The sequence below is a fragment of the Trichosurus vulpecula genome, chromosome 2 (assembly GCF_011100635.1).
Source record: "Trichosurus vulpecula isolate mTriVul1 chromosome 2, mTriVul1.pri, whole genome shotgun sequence".
In the NCBI taxonomy this organism is placed as follows: domain Eukaryota; kingdom Metazoa; phylum Chordata; class Mammalia; order Diprotodontia; family Phalangeridae; genus Trichosurus; species Trichosurus vulpecula.
Window position 1 is genome coordinate 208221222 of NC_050574.1, and position 23175 is coordinate 208244396.

Below are 23175 nucleotides of genomic sequence, written 5' to 3' on the forward strand. Positions count from 1 at the left end.
TGGCTGCTTGCAATATTTTCTTCTTGATCCAGGAGCTCTGAAGTTGGGCTATAATGTTCTTGGGAATTTCATTTTAAGATCTCTTTCTCTTTATTTATTTATCTGTTTATTTTTTAGTTTTCAACACTCACTTCTATAAGATTTTGAGTTCTAAATTTTCTCCCCCTTCCCCAAAATGGCATTCAGTCTGATATAAGATATACAAATACATTCATTTTAAACATATTTCCACATTAGTGGAAGAATTAGAGCTATGAGAAAGAGGAAACAAAAACAAAAAATAAAAAGAGAGACAGAATAGTGTGCTTCAATTGGCATTCAGACTCCATAGTTCATTCTCTAGATGTGGATAGCATTTTCCATTATGAGTGTTTTGGAATTCTCTTAGATCTTTGCATTGCTGAGAAGAGCTAAGTCTATCAACATTGGTGATTGCATAATGTTTCTGTTACTGTTTACATTGTCCTCTTAGTTCTGCTCATTTCACTCAGCATCAGTTTGTATAAGTCTTTCCAGGTTTTGGGATCTCTTTCAGGAGGTGATCAATGAAATCTTTCAATTTCTACTTTATTCCCTCTATCTAAAGTATCAGGACAGTTTTCCTTTATAATTTCTTGAAATATGATGTCTAGATCTTTTTTATTATGGCTTTCAGGTAGTCCAATAATTCTTAAATTATCTTTCCTTGATCTATTTCCCAGGTCAGTTGTTTTTTCTATGAGATATTTCACATTTTCTTCTTTTTTCATTATTTTACTTGTATTTTATTATTTCTTGATGTCTCATGGAGTCATCAACTTTCACTTGCCCAGTTCTAATTTTTAAGTAACTATTTCCTTCATTGAGCTTTTGTCCCTCTTTTTTTCCATTGAGTCAATTCTGCTTTTTAAGGAGTTCTTTTCTTCAGTGAATTTTTGTTCCTTTTTAAACCATTTATCCAATTTTGGTTTTTAGGATATTATTTTCTTCAATATTTTTGCATCTCTTTTACCAAGCTCTTAATTCCCTTTTAATAATTTTCTTGAATCACTCTCATTTCCTTTCCCAGTTTTTCCTCTATAATTTACCCATTTCTTTAACTCTTTTGGGAATTCTTGTTGGGCTTGGGTCCAATTAGTACTCTTCTTTGAGGCTTTGCTTGTAGCTGTTTTCACATTGTTGTCTTCTGAATTTACATCTTGGTCTTCCCTGCCACTGTAGTAGTTTTTATGGTCAGGTTCTTTTTTTGTTATTTGTTCATTTTTCTACCTTATTTCTTGACTTTGAATTTTATGTTAGAGTTGAGCTCTGCTCATTTGGGGGTGGAGAGGCACTGTCTCAAGCTTCAGGCCTTTTATGCTGCTATTTTTCATAGCTAGTTCTGGGGTTCTGCAAGTTTTTGGCTCTTCCAAAGTGGTGTAATTCTGGAAAAGTTGTGATCACTGCTCTCCTAGTCATTGCTCTGGCCTTTACCACGAAATGGCCCTGCTTCAAGCAAGTGCTAGCAGTCCTCTTGGACCTGGAACTATGGTCACATTCCCTGTCCCCCTGGAGCTATAAACACTAGTGCTCCTTTCTGCCTTAGAATTGCTACAAGGGCCCCTGCTCTCTTGTGACCAACTAGAAGTCCTCCTCTCTACCCTGGAATTCTGACCCAGAATTGCATATAGGTAATAGAGCTGCCAGTCAGCAGCAGCTGCACCCAGTTCCCTGTAATCTCTTTCTGAACTGTTGTTCAATCCTCTTACTGTATCTGTGCTGAGAGCTCTCAAAGCTGCTGCTGGTGGTGTTGCAGCCACTCTTAAGGCCCACCACCGATACTCCTGCAGTGTTCTGGGCTGGCCCCCATTGCCAATAGGTTGTGTTAGGCTGAAAAATGTCTCTGACCATTTCTTGGCTCTTCTACTCCAAAATTTGAGGAGTTAAGTTGTTTGGAAAGGAATATTGGGAGAGTTCAATTGAGTTGCTCCTTGTACTCCACTATCTTGGCTTGCAGATGGTGCTAAAGTTTTAAAGCCTATAGTGTGGCATCACACAGTCTACACCATTTCCTTCTATTTCTCTGATATTGGGACTCCTTAAGAAAAACCCCTTTTAGACCTAATTCTGAGTTGCCACCTTAAACCCCTTCATTTCCACAAACAAATACATAAGAGAGCCATGGGAGAATAAAAGTGCTTTAAAAACTTTAAAGGTATTAAGGAAAGGAAGGGTGAAGAGAATAAGCCTTTATGAAGTGTCTACTACATGCCAGAAACTGGGCTAGGTATCTTTTACCAATATTATCTCATCTGATCCTCACAATAACTCTATGAGGTAAGTGCTATTATCATTTTCGTTTTGTAGTTGAAGAAACTGAAGCAAACTAAGGTTAAGTGACTTGCCCAGGGTCACACAGCTAGCCAGTGCCTCAGGATAGATTTGAACTCATTATTATTGATATTGCTGTTTTCACACTTGAAAATCAGTACTATTTTCCAACTACAACAACCAAGTTAGTGTCTGCTAAGAACTCCCCCCAAGTCAAGGTCAGAAGTTCCCTATCTTCACACAATCAGTGCTTCAGCTTCACAGCATGTCTCAGGAACATTGAAGGCAACATACATAGAGGAAATAGCATAACCATCTGAGTCCTATTGTAGCCACCTGCCACCAGGAGAGAGTGTCTTAAATGGGTTCATTACTTACCTGTCACAAGTTTTTTATCCTGAGCGTGACTATTGCCAGAACGGCAGGTTTCTTCATATTCCAAAGAATTTAATTCTAAAACCAGTCCTTTCATCTTTAGGTGTCCAGTCATGGCTGGTGGATTATTCTCTATTGATAAAAAATATTTTTTTGAACTTGGAACATATGATCCTGGCCTTGATGTTTGGGGTGGTGAAAATATGGAGCTTTCATTCAAGGTATTGCCAAGCCTGGCCCAAGTTTCATTTTCAGTTTTCTATTATGGCAGATTTTTACCTGATTCTATTTTGTTGATATTATTGAAAGGGGTAATGGTTGCTGGAGAAGACATTTCTAAACTATATTAGGAGCCCTGGACCTGGGTTAGTATTTGTAGATTGGGTATTGGGAGCAATGTTGCCTGTCATCAGCCAACTTTAGGAAAGCCCTTCAATTTCTTATATCTCAGTGGCTTCATCTTAAAAATTAATAAAATACAGATTTTTGCCAATATGCATAAAATGTTTTGAGATTTGTGCATGATACAAAATGCCATTCCAAATGCTGCATCTAACTGCAGGCTAAAAAGTTCATTTGTTTATTTCTTTGTTTATTATTGGCCAACTTGTACCCCAATCAAGAATTTTAAGTTATTGAACTGTTGAGTATCTAGGTATATCTATGAAATGGCCACTTAGCACAAAACCAAAGAATACAGTCATAATAATGTTCCAATGCTATCTATATACAAAAAATTAAACCCATAGATTTTATTTTAGTCAACTATTCATTTTTAAAAATGTATATCATCACCAAAAATATTTATTAAATAGTTGTATTCTCAGGGCCTTTTTTTCTATAATCCATAAAATCGATAAAAATTCATTAAAACATATATACTTTCAGAACATAAATAAGTGTGTATTAGAGATTTTGTTTTCCTATTTATGATGACATTATGAGCACACATTGTTTTAAAATCACGTACTTTTCAATATGCTTATCCACTAAATAATAAATTTTTATCACCACCTTATCCCAGGTGTGGATGTGTGGAGGAGAAATTGAAATCATACCCTGTTCCCGAGTGGGCCACATCTTCAGGAAAGACAATCCATACTCTTTCCCTGAAAATCGGATTAAAACCATAGAGAGGAACTTGATTCGGGTGGCTGAGGTCTGGTTAGATGAATACAAAGAACTTTTCTATGGCCACGGTTACCGTCTCTTGGACCAAAGTCTGAATGTCGGAAACCTCACTCAACAAATAGAACTCCGGAAAAAACTGGGGTGCAAAAGTTTCAAGTGGTACCTAGAGAATGTCTTCCCAGACATAGAAGCTCCCATTGTGAGAGCCAGTGGGGTGGTAAGTTTGAATTACAATAAGCTCACATTATAGTATTTAAACATGATCTAGTCCTAATTACTAAAATGTATTGAGTGTACACCAGAGAACACTATACTTTTCATAGCTGGAGGATATATCAATGATTTTCTTTCATGTAGGTTCTCCCCCTTCTGGCTTAAAGGATACTTATTCCATGCTTTAATAGATAATATTTATGAATTAGTAAAGCAAAAAATATGATGAATCTTTTCAGATTTATCTTGTTTGGTACTGGACAGCATCCATAAAAGTCTATCACCAGAAATATACTAGAAACCTTTCTAGCTTGGTAGGATATCTAGAGCTTACCTGTTCTTGGCTTAGCCTTCTTAGGATCAGGTACCTATTGGCCATGATAAAGCATCTGTTAAGGGTGGGGAACCTGCAGCCTACAGGCTACATGTGGCCTTCTAGGTCCTTGGGTGTGGCTTTTTGACTGAGTCCAAGTTTTACAGAACAAATCATTTTATTAAGGAGATTTGTTCTGTGGAGTTTGGATTCACTCAAAGGGCCTCACTTGAGGGCCTAGAGGGCCACATGTGGCCTCGAGGCTGCAGGTTCCCCATCCTGGACTAGGTGGTACACTATATAGCACATTGGTTTGAAGTCAGGAAGACCTGAGGTCAAATTCTGCCTCAGCTACTCACTATCTGAGTGACTCTGAGAAACCTCTCAGCCTCAATTTCCTCATCTGCAAAATGGGGATAATAATGGTATATGCCTCCCAGGGTTATTGTGAACATTTAATGACATAATATAGTTAAAGCAATTTCCAATCCTTAAAAAACTATATAAATGCCGGTCATAATGATGATGGTGAAGCAGCAGTGAAAGATTTAGTAGGTAGTTTGGGATATAGATATAGATATAGATATAGATATAGATATAGATATAGATATAGATATAGATACAGATATAGATATAGATATTGATGTAGGTGTAGGTGTAGATGTAGATGTAGATGATATAGATATAGATGTAAATATAGATATAGACATCCTTTTTTGGTGTAACTCACCTCCAATTGGGAAGGAAGATCAAAAAGACATGAAATATATGTGCATATCAAACATACACTAATATTTGCACAGAAAAGAAAATACAAATTATTGTCTTACAAATCATATACATCAGGACAGAAAGAACATCTAGTTATTGAAGCAGTGAAACTGAAGTAGACTTAAATAAGTCGTCATGAAAGAGGTCAGTTTTGAGCAGGCTTTGGAAGTAGCAGAGGGATATAGTTTGGCAGAGAAAGGGGAAGGATTTCCAAGGCATAGATGAGATTACAGAGATGATAAAGGTGGCAAATAGGTGGCAGAGTGGATAGAGGGAAGGACTTGGAGTTAGGAAAATCTGAGTTCACGCCTGACCTCTCACATTAGCTCTGTAACCCTGGAGGAGTCAGTAAACATCCCTCAGCCCCAGTTTCCTTACCTGTAAAATGGGGATTAATAATAACATCCATCTCATAGGGTTGCTATGAGGATCAAATGAATCAACATATTATGAAGGGCTTTGCCAACCTTACTTAACCTGCTATATAAATGTTAGTGGTGATGATGATGATGATGACGATGATGATGGTGATGATGATGATGACGATGATGGTGATGATGATGATGGTGATGACGATGATGGTGATGATGATGATGATGGTGATGATGATGATGGTGATGACGATGATGATGATGGTGATGATAATGATGATGGTGATGATGATGATGATGATGGTGATGATGATGATGATGGTGATGATGATGAAAGGTGTAAGTGAACAAGCACAGCCTGTCTAGATTGCAAAATCCATAATGGGAAATATGAGCAATAAAGGAAGAAATAAAAGGGAAGGGCCTTTAGTACATGCCAGTGATTTAGGATTCTTTTGACAATCTGTCTAGGTCTAAATCTTTTAAATTTACCGCAGAAGAAAATTACAGTCCCTAAACATATAGCTAGAGGCAACGGATGACTCAGGGGATACAACACTGAACCTGGAGTCAGGAAGTCCTAGGTTCAAATCCAGCCTCGGACACTTCCTAGCTGTGTGACCCTAGGCAAATCACTTAATCTATGATTGCCTGACAAAACGGATCCACTGGATCAGGAAATGGCAAACCGCTCCAGTACCCTTGCAAAGAAAACCCCAAATGGGTCTTAAAGGGTCAGACACAACTGAAATAACAATACAACAACAACAAACATATGGCCAAGCTTCAAGATGCAATGTTAGGCAGGAGAAAGCATGTTGATCTTGGAAGTCACTAGCCCTAATTTCAAATCCTAACTCAGCCACCTACCTATCAGACCTCAGATAAATCACTCTCTGGTCTTAAGTTTCTGCATCTGCAAAATTAGAGGGTTAGACTAGCTGGCTTCAAATGTCCCTTTTAAGAGATCTAAATCTATGTTCAAGTCAACAAGCATTTAATATTCTCCATCAGCCTGGTTACATTTTTAAAATTTTTTGTCTGCTATTTTTTATTTACTGTTTTTATCCCCAATTTCCTTTTTATTTACAAATATTTGGTTTTCTGTTTGTTTTTTTTCCTCCTGTGGGCTTTGATTTCAGAGAATTTACTTCTTTGAGGAGGTTATCCAAGTTGGAACATGAGCGTAGTGATTCATCTTCTCAGTATCTAGGAATATGAAAGTTTCACCATTCCTCCTGGCCAATGGCATTCTTCTTCCTAACCATAGCTCACATTCTGCAAGCTGTTTCCTGGAAAGTAGATAGTACTTCTGATCACTTTAGGAACGAATTTACTCAGCCTTTCATAATATATGAACTCGGCAGCCCTTCTTTCTCTCCTCTGCCTATCCCATACGACTGACCATGCCCAGCCCCAGGAGACTAGCCACAAAGGTTGGGCCTCCAGGAAGGCCACTACCATCATGCCTAGGTATTTGCTAGCAGTAGGTAAGAGAAATCCAGGAGAAGAAAAGGTAAAGAGAAGAAATGGGAAGATCTAAAGATTTGTTCCACTATATACAATTCATCTGTTCCAAAAGTCTGTAATATGATTTACTCACACACAGAATCTAAAACAAGCTTGTGGCTGTTTTGTTGTTTAATCATTTCAGTAGTCTGACACTTTGTGACCCCATTTGAGGTTTTCTTGGCAGACATACTGGAGCGGTTTTCCATTTCCTTTGCCAGCTCATTTTACAGATGAGGAAAGGGAGGCAAATGGGGTTAAGTGACTTGTCCAGGGTCCCACAGCTAGTAAGTGTCTGAGGCTGTATTTGAGCTCAAGATGAGTCTTCCTGACTCCAGGAAGACTCTATCCACTGTGCCACCTAGCTGCTCAAAGCCCATCAATCAACAAGCACTTAAGTGCCTCCTAGGTGGCCAAGCACAGTGTCAGGCACTAGGAATAGAAAAGCAAAAAAGGAAATAATCCCTGCCCTTGAAGAAATTATATTCTAAATCTGGAAGACAACAAATATCTACATAAGAAAATACAAAATAAATAGAAGGCAGCTGATTATTAAGAACTTGCAGGTTTCTGTCCTTTATTTGGATCTTATTTTGTAAAAGGGGAAAAAAAAATCACCATGTTGTAGGAAGCAACCTTAAACCCCAGAGCTCTGTCAATGATCATTTCCCCAATAAAATGCTGCAGAACAGCCCCAAAATCATATTATAATTTTGAAACAGGCCCCAAACCAGAACTTCATGGATCATGACTCTCACTTTTCATTTTCCTCACATTATAATATTGATCATCTTCAAGAATTCTAGTTTTCAGCATCCCCAGAAGAAACATTACCAGGCTTTCACCACCAGAGGACACTAGAGATCCATGTCTTTTCTAGGCAAGAGGCCTAAGTTTAGAAAATGGTGCCTGAACATACAAACCATATATTGCAAAAATGAAATAATCATTCAAAAAACGGATTCTGAGATTTTTTCCCTTATATATCTCTCCCAGGAACATCTCCTCTTTTGTTGTTACTGTGCTGGCTTCTCTAAATAAAGGTCTTGGATTGTAGGAGGTATACCTGCCCTTCTTCTTTAAGCACAATACTAATCTCCTACTATTTTCTAAGCTAGACCCTCACCTAGGATAAAGAATTCCAAGCAAAGAGATTCCACATGTCATTTCTTCTTCTCACATTTCTCTTCCTCTTGTCTATCAATGAGGATATTAAAACCAATGAAGGTTTTTTTGTTCTTAAGAAAACAATTTTTTTTATACTTGAGGTAGAACATTAAGTTTTGATGGCCAATTCTGAGTAATGAAAAAGGACTGGAACATTTGTATTTATATCAGTTCAAGCTGCTGACAAATGAAAAGATTACTTGTCTAGGAGATCTGGTTACTAGTCCTGTAGTCCTGACTCTTCCCTAAGTGAGTAACATTGTAAGAAGTCACTTCCTTTAGACCTCAGTTTCCTCATCTTTAATCTGAGAGATTTAAACATTATGACTTCCATGTTTTCTTTAAGATTCAAAACTCTGGCTCTATGAAATAGTGTTTATGCTGACTTCTCATAATGTAGGATGAATTATGAGTAAGCTCTATCCTATTGGTCCTCACTTGAAATAGATTTGTTTGCTTTCTTTTTTTTTAAGACTTAGAGGTCTCTTCTGCAGAAAAGCAAGGATTTGGGCAATATTGATTCCTTTGGATGATATTGAGGTTAAATAAGGATTTTGATAAAAGCAAGAGAAGCAGCAATTAATTACATCTCTTTGTCCTTCCCTCCCAAATATGTGAGGAAATAAACTGGAGAAACCATGCAGAATAACCATAATAATCACTCCCATTTTTCTAACTTCCTAAAGTTTCCAAATCCCTTTTCTTCACAATAGCCCTGTGAGATAGGTAGTGATTTATTATTCCCATTTTAGAGATAAGGTAACTGAGGCTCAAGGAAAGGAAGAGAATTGCTGATAAGGAAAACAAAATAAAGACTCTACCCATTCAGAGGTGGGAGACTTAAATTTAACTAGAATCTTTCCCCCTCCTTCTACTCCTAGAGCCAAACAAAACCATGCCAGCCTGGCTTTATCAATTTCCACTTCACCAGACCACAATCCAAATCCCCCTCATCAGCCTGTATTCATAATCAGATCTCCATATCAGTTATTTCCAGGAAATTAATTTGTTTGTTTTCTTTGCCCTGATATTCAGTTAGCTTAGGAGAAATCCTTGGTGAATCAATAGGTTCAATTTAGATCAACTTACTACGCCTTCTTCAGACTTCACTAGTTAACCAGCTTCTAGAAGGGACTCAATAATCTCTCAGTAATAGTTGTGAAAATAAAAGTCTACTGGGAGATTTAGACATATTCCAAGTCTGCTCATCTAAAAGCCAAATAGAAGAATGGTCAAAGAATTATAGTGCTAGAGAGCGGTGATGGGATTCAAATGAATTAACAACTGGTTCTCCACAAACTCAGCCGAGGCGCCCCCCCACCAGTGTGGCAGGCACAGGCTCCGCCCCTGCTGACAACAGGTTGTCAGAACTCAACCCAAAATTAGGGACTGGTTCTACAGAACCGGTGCAAACTGGCTGAATCCCACCACTGCTACAGAGGTTATTTCATCAAATCTTCTCATCTTACAGAAGAGGCAATTGAGAAAAGAGAAGTTAATTCCCCAAGAAATTACATACAGCTACCTACCTAGCAAAGTTAGGACTGACACAGAGGCCTCCAGACTCCTCATCCAGGATCTTTTCTACCATCCCTGAAGTTCTCAAACTTTTTGGTCTTAGGACTTTTTTACGCTCTTAAGAATTATTGGGGACCTTCCCAAGAGCTTTTGTTTGTGTTGGTTATATCTATAAATATTTATTGCACTAGAAATTAAAATTCATCCAATCTAAAAATGTATATTAATTCATTTAAAAATAATAAATCTATTACACGTTAACATAACATTTTCAAAGAAAAATAACTATATTTTCCAAAATGAAGAAAAATCAGTGAGAAGAGTGGTATTATTTTGCATATTTCTGCAAATCTCTTTCATGTCTGGCTTAATAGAAGACAGCTGGATTCTCATATTTGCTTCTGTATTCAATCTGTCATGATATTGAAGTATATGAAGAAAATCCACCCTCACATAGATATGTAGTTAGAAAAGGGAAGAGCATTTTAATAGGCAAATAACATCTTGGTTTTTACCTTGCAAAGTTCCTGAAAGGATCTCAGAACCCCCAGTGGTCCAAGAACCATACTTTGAAAAAATCATATTATGCTATATTTCCTCTCTACAAGAAGCACATTAGATAGAGTGCTGGTCTTATATTCAAGAGACCCAGGTTCAAATCTCATCAAATCCCATACTAGGTGTATGACGTAGGTAAGTCATTTAACCTCTCAGAAAAAAACCCTTAGTCTGTAATGGATCATGGTTGCTACATGAGTGATCCAAAGAGTGAGTTGAACATAACTATACTCCCTCAAGAAATTGCAGTCCCAACTGAGGACTCACCCACTGAGAGAACAAGTTCTAGGACAGAGTCATCCCATTGTGGTCAAGGCTGCAGATAAGGAGACGGAATGATCCAGAAAATAATTTGAGTAGAGAGTCCATCAAGTCTAGCCTCCTCAATTTACAGATGAAGAAACTAAGGCTGCAAGAAGTCAACTAAGTTACCCAACTACTTAAGTGAAGCAGGATTTGAACTCAGGTCTTCCTATCTCATGTCCAGTATCCTATTCACTATACCACTTAGCAGTGAACAGTGAAAAGTGAGAAGAGAAGCAACTAGAATCTGGTGATAGCAGAATATATCAGGTCAAGGTTTAGGATACAATAGTCTTCAGGCTACAATGGAAAAAATATTGGTGGTGGTCCTATAAACAAGGGGCTCCTCAGCCTTGGCATTCACAGCCTCAAAACTATCTGATCATTCTTCTAATAGATGACACCTTTTCTACCTGGGCAGTGTACCTTTCCTCAACATAGGGCTATAAATCCAGCACTATGCCAGGTCTACAAGAGGACCTTCCTGTTAGGGTTGCAAGCTGACCTGCAAAATGCTTAGCCAACTTAGAGAAACAACCTCCAGGAAAACCAACTTGGGCCCAAGAATTTATAGAGCATAGGGAAGTTATGGGTAGGAACAAGGGTCTTACTCAGACATATCCAACTGGTTCCCCACCAATGATGTCCCCAGTAGGAAAGTGAGGTTCTAAGAGGAATAGAAGTTTCTAGTGCTTAAGGTTTCAAACACAGTATTATTACAGAAAAATAAATGAGTGGAGGGTGGGGGTGACAGTCAAGAAATGGGAAAGTAATAAAAATAAATTCAGGCAGTCAATAATATTTATTAAGCACCTGTATGTGCCAGGCACTATGCTAAGCACTGAGGAGACAAAAGAAGGTGAAACAGTCCCTAATCTCAAGGAGCTCACGGTCTAATGTGGGAGACAACATACAGCATGTCTCAAGGACAATTAGGCATGAAAAAGAAACACTGATGAAGAAATTAAGGCCAAGATTCAGTTAACTGACTTGCCCAAGCTCACACAGCAATGCTGGGATTTAAAACTAGGCCTTCCAATTCTAAATTCAGGGATTTTTTTTTCACCATATCACTACTCTCCACCCCTCCCCAGAAACAATCATCACAACCAGCATTTATAAAGCATTTTAAGGTTTGCAAAGTGCTTTACATATGCTGTCTCATTTGATCCTCATGCCAACTCTGTGGGATAGTATTTGTTAAGCGCCTACTATGTGCCACGCACAGCACCAAGAACTGAGGAAGCAAAGAAAGCCACAAAACAGTCCCTGCCCCAGAGGAGCTGACACTTTAGGGGACAGACAACTTGCAAACAACTTTGTACAAACAAGAAGGAGGTGGAATGAAGAGGTGTTGGGAGAGGCTTCTTATAGAAGGTAGGATTTTAGCTGGGAATTGGGGGAATCCAGGAGACACAAATAAGGAAGAAGAGCATTCTAGATATTGGGGGGGGACAGCTGTTGAAAATTCTCAGAGCCAGATAGTGTTTTGTTTGAGGAATAGCCAGAAGGCCAGGATGTGGGGGGAAGGGGAAATATAAGGGTGATAAAGTATAAGAACGCTGGAAAGGTGTAGGGAGAGCCAGATTATGAAAGGTTTTGAACGTCAGAGGATTTTGTATTTGATCCTGGAGGTGACAGAGAACCAGTGGAGTTTACTGAGTAGGTCAGACCGCTTTAGGAAAATCACTGAATGAAGGATGGACAGGAGTGGAAAGAGGCTTCTGGCAGGCTATTTCACTATTTCAATGTGAGGAGATAAGGGCTTATACCAGAGTGGTGGCAGGGTCAGAAGAGAGGAAAGGAATATGAGAGAGATGTTTCAAAGGTGAAATTGAAAGTCCTCGGCAACAGATTCCATATGGGGAGTGAGAGATAATTAAGAGTCAAGGATAACACCCAGATTGAGAGCCTGGGGACCAGGAGGATGCTTGTTCCCTCAAGAGTAGGTGTTCTCATCATCTTCATTTAAGAAAACTGAGGCTGAGAATTTGAAAGACCGGCCGAAGGTCACACAGATTCTGAGCATCTGAGGCAACATCCACACTCACGTCTTACTGACTCCAAATCCGACACTGTTCACTATGCCTCCTAACTGCCCTGTGTCTAAGTTGTTCCATCAGCCTAACCTCCCATCACGGCTACCCTGGAATGTGTAACAAGCGAGAGAACAAAGGAGACTAACCCTTTCTGCATCAAATGATGGCCTGCCTCATCTATGATCTTTTAAATCTATTTAATCTTTAAATCTCTCCTCAAGCTGAAGACCTGCGAAGGAGGTGACTTAGGGCCCCAACTCTGTATTAGTTTTTACGTGCCTTGCTTAATGAATTTTATCTAACTTTAGACATTAGAAAGAGACTGACTTGGATTCCTCTGTCTTTTGATACCAGGTTAGAGAAACCAATTCAGCTATGAATCAGTACCCATAAAGACATCAGCCAGGTAGCTTTGTTCTCAAACCTATAACTATCAGTTTAAGTCTGTGTGGGGACTTTTAATATATTCGGTGGAGGAACTGTATTTGGAAAAATAAATTTTCCATCCTACCTTTTGCCCAAGCTCTCTTCCGCATTTTAGGCAAGGGTTAATTAAAAGCTTCTCTTTGTAGGCTCTGGGGCTGAATCACTAAAGCTTAAGTTGACAGATTGCAGCTGTACTTTGGCTAGATTATATTACATCTCTGATCAGTCAAAACATATAGCACTAAACAATTCACTTAGCTACCTGTTAGCCTCATTGCAAGGTTATACTCCAGGTGTTTTCTTGTGGCACTCACACGTCTATGCTCTGCTCTGGGCTGATTTTTCTAAATTCACAGTTAAGTTTTGTTTTCCAGATAATTAACGTAGCCTTGGGCAAATGCATTTCTCTTGAGAATACCACAGCTGTTCTGGAAGAGTGTGATGGTGGTAGCAAGGTATGTTGTAATGAGGTTTTCTATATGACGGGTTAAGACTGTGGCCTTTCACTCCTTTAGAGAAATGAATCATTGTCTTTCAATGCATCATAGAAACTTTGTGTATACACTAAGCCTGTGACTAGTGTCAAAAGGTCATAGCCACTTTGACCACTTCTCCAGGTCACAAGGAGCTCCTTAGCAGCTGAGAAAACCCCATGTCCTAACCATTGACGCACAGTTCTGATTCCCTCCATGCCCTTGCCTTCGGAACGTTAAAGAAATCCCAGACTCTGAGTCATGATGGGGATCCCCTATTATAAACCCTGCCAAATGAAAGATAGATGGGAGAAAGATCAAGGACTCTCTTGATTCTCGGTGGGCACTTTGAATGGTCTCCTTTCCCTGTCCCCAACACAGCCTGCTAGGTGACTCTGACAATAATTCTGCTTTATGTTAATAAGTAAGCAGAATAAGCAGCTAACTGGGATTGAACTAGAATCACCCTTGATCCGCAGGTAAAAATGGGAAGAAGGAACATGGGCGAAATGAGGTATTTAGGCTTTTTTGCCTCCAGCAATATGAAAATTATTTCCCAATACAAGATTCCCAGACCAAATTATTTCTAGTTTCAATATAGCCCCCCTCTCAAACTTTAATCTACAAAGAGTGCCCAGAGCATAGACTAATGCAGAATGATTGGAACTTTTCTCCAGGGGACTGAATTAAGAAGAAACTGACAACCATCCTTTAAGAAAAACAATAGAGTTCAGCACTGAGTTAACAAAATAAACCAGTTAAAATAGTATGCTACCAGATGGTTAGGGTGAGCTACTTTCCTGTCTCTCTCTGGTCCTCTCTGGTACATTCCCAAGCAGCAGTCTTTTGTAGGTATCCCAAAGAAATTCTGACTCCTTTTGCTACCCAACCCACCCCAATCAACTGAGGGTGCAATGCGAGCAATTTGCTCTGGGTTTATGGCACTTGCTCCAGGATGGAAAATCCCTATTCAATCAACCTATTCCCATTTCTCAAAATGAAGATCAGGACCCTACTACAGGTTGCTCCTCATGGAATCTGGGACAGAAGGGACTTGGGTTGTGATCTCTCTTCTCTAATTGGAGTCCTCTTGCAACTTTCTCTTAGAGGAGATTGTCCCTGGAATTGGGTATTTGGGCATGGGTGGAGGTGGGTGGGAAGGAAGTGGTTTGGGAGGGTGATCTGAGAGAGGGACAGAAGGGATAAGAAACCAGAGGGAGCAGTTTGCAAGCAGCTGTTGCTTATCAAAGTAAAAGAAGAAAATTTTTCAAAGTAATCATGATTGACCTATGCCCAATGCCAACCTTGGTGAACTAGCCCCTCTGCTACTTTCTGGCAGCAACTGATTGAAGAGCGTGATGGATCATGGAAATCCCAAGAGTATGTTAGAATCACATCATCCAAAATCCCCTTTCTTTCTGTCTCTGAGTCTCAGAGCAATGCTCTTTTACCACTCACCTATAGCCTTACTAAACAGTTCCTCTTCTTGCTTATACCACACAATCTACTGTGATTGATAGCTCCCTTACTGAAACTCTTTGGGGCATACAGAAGAGACATTAAAGCTTTGGGAGCAACTGGTCACTGGCCTACTTTAGAGTCATAGGCTGCTGGAGCTGGAAAGGACATCTAGAAGAGTCAGAGTCTGTAACACGTAAATTTCTCCCATTGTAGCCATGCACATTAGCACAAGCCAGAGCCCTAGTAATCTGGACAGGCAAGTGGCAGGTAAAACATATCATTAAAATTGAAAAGATGAGCCTCTATCCCAGGACTATACTTCTTTAAACGGGTACTGCTCCCTAACACCTGATACATACTCATTGGAATACTTGGTATGGAGAAGGGTGGGGTTGGGGAAGAATCCAGGCACTGGGAAATTTCATATGATGGTATAAACATTTAACAGGACATGCCTTCATGGTACCCATGGACAAATAGGAACCAGTTGTATTGAGGAGTGGGTAGGGGAACAAAATGAACTTTCTGGTGATGGTGATTGTTGCTAATGACAATCTCCTCATTATTCCCACAGTCCCAACAATTCAACTACACTTGGTTAAAACTTATTAAACAGGGAGACAGGTGCCTAGCGCCTGTCCCTGTTGTAAGAGACCTGAGACTGTACCCTTGTGATAACAGAAACAAAAAGCTGAAATGGTTACATAAATTGACGGGAGTCCTTCATCCCGAACAGGTGAGTAGAATGGTTATGTCTATTTTAAAACAGCATTCAGCTTTCAATAAAATCAAACGTAGGGTCCCTATTGTGAGCCTCCTAAATCATGTGGTTTACATTGGTTTGATTATTATCAAATGGAGGCTCCATAAAGACTCATGGAGAGGGGCAAATATATACACTTTTAATGGTTGCCTTGGTACTTCTCCCCTCCCCTTTTACTTCTCCAGAGAAAACCCATTATTCCAGCTGCTGCTAGGTTCCATCAGTCACATTTTGTTTCCAATAGCTGTATTTCTTAGTTAATAACAACATTGATATTGGGGCTGCTAGGCTGGAATGGAGATCTCACCTCTTCCAAGATGACCCTTAGAGGCAGTGTTTGGATAATCTAAGATACACAGGGGCCTGCTCTACACTAAATTGGGAGGTGAGTGGGGCTAGGCAGCCTCCTCTTTCGTACCCCTGGATATTTTTATTCTTATCTAGTCTTCCTCTGATACTTAGGACTCTCATGCTCTCTCCCCACCCTTTTTTTACTGAGAAGTATCAGATATACACATGCACATTAAGTGTAAACACAAATATCTGGTCAGGTTTCACATATTGCTTCTTCTAGGAGTAGTTGCATTGTAGCAGGGGACAAAGCTATAAATCAAAGAAATAATGCTTAGTGATGGGATTTCAAGGCAGAGGTGGGGGGGGCGGGCAGGGAAGGGAGCAGATTTCTTGATGTTCTGAAAATCATATTTGTAGGCAGCCATCTCTTCCCCTGAAGATTGAGAAGACCAGGTCCAGCTCTAGACAAAACTTTCAAGTTGGAAAAATTTGTCTTTGGTACTCACCCAGTCCTTTTGGTGCCCTTGCCAAGCATCCATTCTATTCACGAAATCTTCCAGCTGTCTACTGTGATGTGATACTATAGCTAGGCAAATCTATTCCTGATTTTCCCTCATTTCAAAAGTCAACTTATAGAGAATTTCAGAGATGTATGGGACCTTAGGGATCATCTGCTTCAACCCTCTCATTTTAGAGCTGAGGAAACGGAGTCCCAAAGGAAAACTGAGAAACCAAGGCCCTAGCCAGTCAATTAGATGCCTAGTTATTGGCATAGCCAGAACCAGAATCTAAGTCTTCTGACTCCAAATCTTGTGTTCTCTCTACTATATCATGCCATCCACCATACTATTTGGGATCATTTTGTGTGGCTAGTTCATTATTAGGTATTGTTTTCTGTGGTTTGTCTGTTATCATCCTTCCCACTTAGAACGGACAAGGGCTTTGAGGAAATAGGATACAGAATTGAATGAGTGGAGGATGAGGGTTAAAATAGGGAATAGAATAAAGAATGTTGTCCTGGACTGATGGGATACCATTCAGGGGAAGCCATGAGAAGAGGTCTTTCCCTCACTTAAGGTCCTACTCTATGTGAGGGTGACAAAAAGTATTTCTGAGTTAATTGGGCAAATTGATCCCTGTTAATGTGTAAGCTGGGTCATTTTAGCTAGTGGAGTGTTAGAAAAATAGTAGGTACTTGAAATTGTTTGGTTTATATAGGTAATATCATGACTTAAATAAAAATGTACATGTCTTCAGAAAACCTGTAAAAAAATTGTATAAATGACAAGGATTTCAGGTACCATTGCAGGATAGTGACAAAAGATATTTGGAAATAGATTGAACTTTTGGAAGGTCAAGGGAACAGGAAATACATGACTTAGGATACATACCTTCAAATAGGGTTGGACATACTACGGCACCTAATCTTTTCAAAGCCTCGTTTCGCACAAGTACAATTTTTATGCCTTCAGACCTTCGGTCCAAATTCCCTGACGAAAGAAAGGAGCCATCTAATGCAAAGGTTCTTAACATGTGGCCACTGGAACCCCTATAGGGTGGTCTATAGATAGATTTCAGGGGTCTGTGATCTTGGACGGAAAATATTACGTCTCACATTTTATTTTCTCCATTTAAAACATTATTCTGAAAAAGGGTCCATAAGTCTCATCAGAATGCCAGAAGTCCATGATGCAAAATGAGGTTAAGAATCCCCAGTCTAATGGAAAGAGGACAAGATTAAGAAAAGTCCAAAAACAGAGATTAAAGGTCCAGCTATGTGACCTCGAACAAGTGATCGAGAAGCATATAGCAAGAAAAGGTTGGAAATCCACTCTAAATATATAAAGCATCACAGGAGCCCCAACATTGCAAAGAAGTAGGGCAAATGATCAGTTTGCCATAAGAATTGTCTAAGAGAGCTACCAGCAAGAATTACAGGAAACTAATGATTTCACTTCCAGCAGGCATAAAATGCAAAGGGAATTTTGCAATGACCTTTAGACACTGTAGTATTTTTGCTTTTGTTCTGGGCTGCATAAGAGATAGTTTGCACAGAGTGCAAACAGGTCTCTTTTCTGGAGAAAGAAGTAAAAGGATGATGCTTTTTCCCCTCTTTAAGAAAGGTGAGAAAATGAAAGGCTCCTGGAAAAAATAAAGGAAATACTTCAAAGTAAAGCAAAAATGATAAAAGGAGCTGAAGAAACAGAAAAGGAATTTTCATCTGTGTCAGAAGGTTAAGGGTGGAACAATGTGATATGAAGAAACAGGGAGAAAGATTACTGAATGCTTGGAACTAAGTAATAGGTATGAGGTTTTTGGAAGAGGAGGAAACTATACCATCTGAGGCAGCTTCTTATAGTCCAAAGAATGGCATGGATTCACGAGAGCTGTAAGGAGAAAGGTAATCTTTTAATGGCCAAAGTAAAAAGCAATGATAGTAGTGCCTGGTGACTCCCTTCTGAGGAGTGTAAAATTATACACTGGTTAACTGACAAAAAATATTGAGAGATCTACTGTATTTGGGCAATGTATCCAGAATATGACTGAGAACCTCCCAAGACTTGTCAAAACTGACAACCACTACCCACTTCTGGTGATTCATGTGGGGATGAATGATAATGCCAGAAGGCACCAAGAATTATCCTGAGCATAGAACTGAGTATTTTAGAAGTATAGATGGCATTTTCATCATTGCTTCCAATTAAAAGAAGGGACTTCATAAGACAAAGGTTAAGTTTGAGAAGTGAAAAGTTGGGTAAGCTGATATCTGGAACCTTTCCAGATTAAAGCTTAAAATATAGAAATGCTTGATTCTTGACCAGAGGTGAAGTAGAATTAACAAGGGTCAATAAAAATTTGTCCAGGGTCTTGTAAATCTGAAGTATTCAGACTAAAAAAGAAAGGAAGGGAGAAAACTGCCCATATATATTTTTCAAGTTAGATGCTACAAAGAGTAGCAGGTAAAAAAAGGGAGAATAATATCAGTAGATAGAACCACTAATTTACAAGGGACGATATCCAAGAAGACAGCCAGTAATAAAACCTATAGCCAGCAATAAAACCTCTGACCTATGATGTCTATGTGCCGATGAATTTAATTGTGCTATATGCAAGGTGAACTGGAAATCCTAATGCAAGGAAATAAAGACATCCTCATGGGAATTTGAATGTTGGAATGGGACTCATGATTGGAATGTAGCTATGGAATAGTATGCCACATCCAATAGGAACAGAATAGATAAAGGATGTCATGGATATTCATTATATCATTATTAAAAATATACATTCACATGTGCAAATCTAAGAACCAGAGCAGTATGGTAAATATAGCTTACAGCAATTGTGTGAAGGTCAAAGAAGGGAAAAACAGAAGGGATACTGTCATGTGAGTATACTATAGACCACCAGGAGAGAGGGAGGAAATAAATGAAGAATTGGAGGAACGGAACTCAATCCTAGCATAAAAGTTAAGTTTATAGAAAATTGGAGACTTCAGCTAACCCGATGTTAGCAGTATTATGGCCTTCCTCAAGTCAACAAGCAATTATTAAGTGCCTACTACGTGCCAGGCACTGCACTAAGCACTCAGGATACAGGAAAGGAAAATAGTCCCTGCTCTCAATTAGCTCAGAGTCTAATGGGGGAGGCAATAGGCAAAAAAAAACTGTTTACAACCAAGATATAGACAGATCAAAGTGAAAATTGTAGTGGGGAAGCATCAGCATTAAAGAGAGCAGGAAAGGCTTCTAGCTGAACCTGGTGTTTTACTTCTTGTGTTAGACCTTCCAAGAGTGGCCTAAGTGATAAGACAAGGTGCTTTTCTGAAAGTGATTCTAATAAATAAAGAAAAATTGGCTGTTGCTGTAGAAATGATGTAAACTTTAGGAGGAAGTAATCTCACCAACTTGAAATTTGTGATAGAGAGGAAAAGAACGTAAGAGATATTCTGACATGTCCTTTGATTTGGGGCCGACATAGGATCATAGGGCTAAGCCTTAAAGGGACCTCAGAGGTAATCTAATCTAAGTGGAGGTTAAGTGACTTGCTCACCGTAAAAAAAGGCAAGGGATTCCTTTTACTTGAGGAATCGAACTCTCATTTCTTCCATATGACAGGGTCAGGAAAAAATGTAGATAGAATCCCATGACATAAAATCCTGCAGTCAGCCCCGGAAGGAATAGGAAGCTTCCCCAGATAAAATGTTAAGGATTCCAACACAAATGACTCCCAGGAGCCTGTCAAAGAAGTCCTGCTTTATGAAACTCATTTGGATGTGCATCAACCAACTTCAAGGTTGGGCAGGTTGAGAAGGTGGGCAGTAGGGGTGGGGGAAAGGGCAAATGGTGGAGGATGGGTCCCAAGAAATAAGGATAGTGAAAATGCTAAAGTGAAGAATCAGCAAAATCTGGCCACTAACTGAAAGGATCTGCCCACAGACACTTACTTGTTGTATGACCTTGGGCAAGTCCCTTAACCTGTCTGAACCTCTGTTTGCTCATCAGTAAAATGAAGAGGGTTGAACTAAATTGCCTCTATGATTCTTTCCATCTCTAAATCTATGATCCTATGACTGAAAGTTATGTTTGGGGCAAGAAGAAGATGAAAGGAAGAAAATCAATCAGTAAGCATTTATTAATCACCTGCTACTTGCCGGACCCTGTGCTAAGTATATGATTACTGCTGAGGAGGAATAGGATTGTTATATTGGATAACTGAAAGAAGGCAGAATTATTTAATTAATTTCATTTATCTTTGCCAAGGAGAATGATCTTTGGGTGGGGAGGGATAGAACAAAAAAAAAAGGCTAATAGGTAGTTGAAACCCAGGATAAGTGAAGAGAAACTAATAAAGCAAGCAACTGCCTTCAGTGAGTTAAAGCCACATGGCCTAAAATGGCCACATCCCAGAGTATTGAAAAGGACTGGCAGGTAGGAATGCTGAGCCATTGGATGAAGGAGCACAGAAAACATGAGAGGTGCCACAGGACAAAAGATGGGCAAATGACTAGTTTTCCAAAAAGGGAATAGGGTAGAGTCTTCACAACATCAGTTAGCAAACAACTTCAAATCCTGACAAAATTCTCCAACATGTTATTAAAAGAATGGTTTGTGAATATTTAGAAACAGAATTGGTGATCACCAAGATAACTTCATCAAGGACAGATCGTGTCAAACTAACCTTATTTGCTTTTATGATACAGTTGCTAGACAGATGGTTCCCAATCTTTTTGAACTTGAGACTCTTTTTTATGAAAAATATTCCCCCAAAGCCCACATGATACTAACATGAATGTATCTATAAGCTCACTTTTTCTATATCTTGGCACATGACTTCCTTCTTCCTTTAGCTTTTATACTATGCCCTTAATAAGATACAATGTGTTCCACAACAGTGTGGTCTACAATAGAATACTAAATAACATCCCTCTTCCTCTAAGATATAGGTCTATGAGATGAATATACACACCAGGACTAGAACTATTGATTTTGGTGCCTTGGACAAGCAGCACTAACTGGCATCTTTTATGACACCTTTTCAATTCGTTATGTAAAACTAACAGAAGTAGCTATGACTTGAGCAGGAACAACAATTAGTTTCTACCATGGTTCATAGGTTGACATTATTAATAGTGTGCATATTTTAGTAGCTTCCTATTCTAACTAATTGCTTTTGCAGCTAGATACTCAGCTCTTAGTAAGTAAATGTTTCTAGTTCCTGAAGAAGTCCATGTGTTGTGTTTGTGTCCTCTAAATTTAAAAGGCTTGAGACAAAATTTTTTTTGCCCTGACCTCGTCATTGCTCCAATAATGTAGAAAATATGGCATCTTGACATATGAACAAAAGCACTCTCTCTCTCTCTTTCTCTCTCTCTCTCTCTCTCTCTCTCTCTCTCTCTCTCTATCTATCTATCTATCTATCTCTCCTCTAACTTTCTTAGAACAACTTGTAAATATTTTTAATTGTGGCAACGTGACATTTAAATTTTCAAAACTTATAATTATCTATACATTTGGCAAATGCCTTTCTCTACTCTCATTTTTTCTTAAAATGCACCTATAATAATAGCACACAAAGGGTCATCATGATCACGTAAGAACTAATAGTTTTCCCCTCCCTAACAAGAAGATCAAGTCAAGGAAATAAATTTGTGGACTGAAAACCCCTGGCCAAATTCCAGCAAAACAAACCAGGAACTAGAACAGAGTGAGGCTTTGGTGGCTGGTACGGTAAAACTGGGCTGAATGACAAAGCAAGCAACCCACCAAAAACTCAGAGACTGAAAACGATAGTATGAGTCTAGCCGGTGACATGTGGCATGACTTTTAGTAAGCCAGGTAATTCTAAAAGTCAGAGCATGAGCAACAGCTCTCTCCACTACCCTTTCACACCAGAAGGAAGGGAGTCATAACCTTGGCAAATTATTTTTAAAAGGTGATTAACCCCTGATGAAGAGTTACTGTTGGGTTTTATCAAAAATAGACCTTCAAAGGGCCTATTACAATTTCACTTTTCCTCCAATGATTCACTGTGGAAAAAGTGACATTTTGGGAGAAGTCTTGGCTTTTTCTCTAGATGATAATAAAATGCCCCCTGACCACGTAAGAAGTCAAAAATAAATGGTAACAAATTGTTTTCTAAGGTGGACCATCACCAACTCATGTCCAGATTATGTTCCAAACGGCTATATTTATATGGAGCATTTTAGACCCCAGACTACACCTCCTCATAGAAATAATGCCAAAAATAGTAGTTAAGATGATAGGATCATCAATTTAGAACAGAAGCAGATCATAGAGGTCATGGAGTCTGGCCCTTTCTTTTTACAGATGAGGAAACAGGCCCGGGGAGCTTTCTTGACTTTTCCAGGGTCATTCAGTTGGGAAGTATCTGAGGCAAGATGTGAACCCAAGTCTTCCCTATTTCAAGTAACACACTACACCATGCTGCCTTTCTCTACCACACTGCCTCAATTTCCAGGCCAGCCCACAAAGGCCCATCTTAACACATGATTAGCCTAAAGTTCTGTTGCACCTTTACTTAATGACCATTTACAACTTTGTTTCTAATAGAAATTTTTCTAAGTTCCAAATAGGAATGCCAAAAACACAATTGTTTTCATTGGCTTCTAGGGGCAGGGTACTGTTGGGCTACAAGATCCTGAGCACTATTAACTTATTAACTCTGTTATATGGTGTAAGAG

At 39.1% G+C, this 23175-nt stretch overlaps 1 protein-coding gene across 1 annotated transcript in view; it reads left to right on the top strand.

Annotated features, from left to right (window-relative positions):
- Positions 1 to 23175, top strand: part of GALNT5 (polypeptide N-acetylgalactosaminyltransferase 5) — a 71944-nt gene that overhangs the window by 46066 nt on the left and 2703 nt on the right. Inside the window, exons 6-9 of the mRNA XM_036742978.1 lie at positions 2768 to 2885; positions 3689 to 4012; positions 13358 to 13438; positions 15492 to 15653. Coding sequence (XP_036598873.1) covers positions 2768 to 2885; positions 3689 to 4012; positions 13358 to 13438; positions 15492 to 15653 — 685 coding nt within the window. The remainder of the gene's footprint in view (positions 1 to 2767; positions 2886 to 3688; positions 4013 to 13357; positions 13439 to 15491; positions 15654 to 23175) is intronic.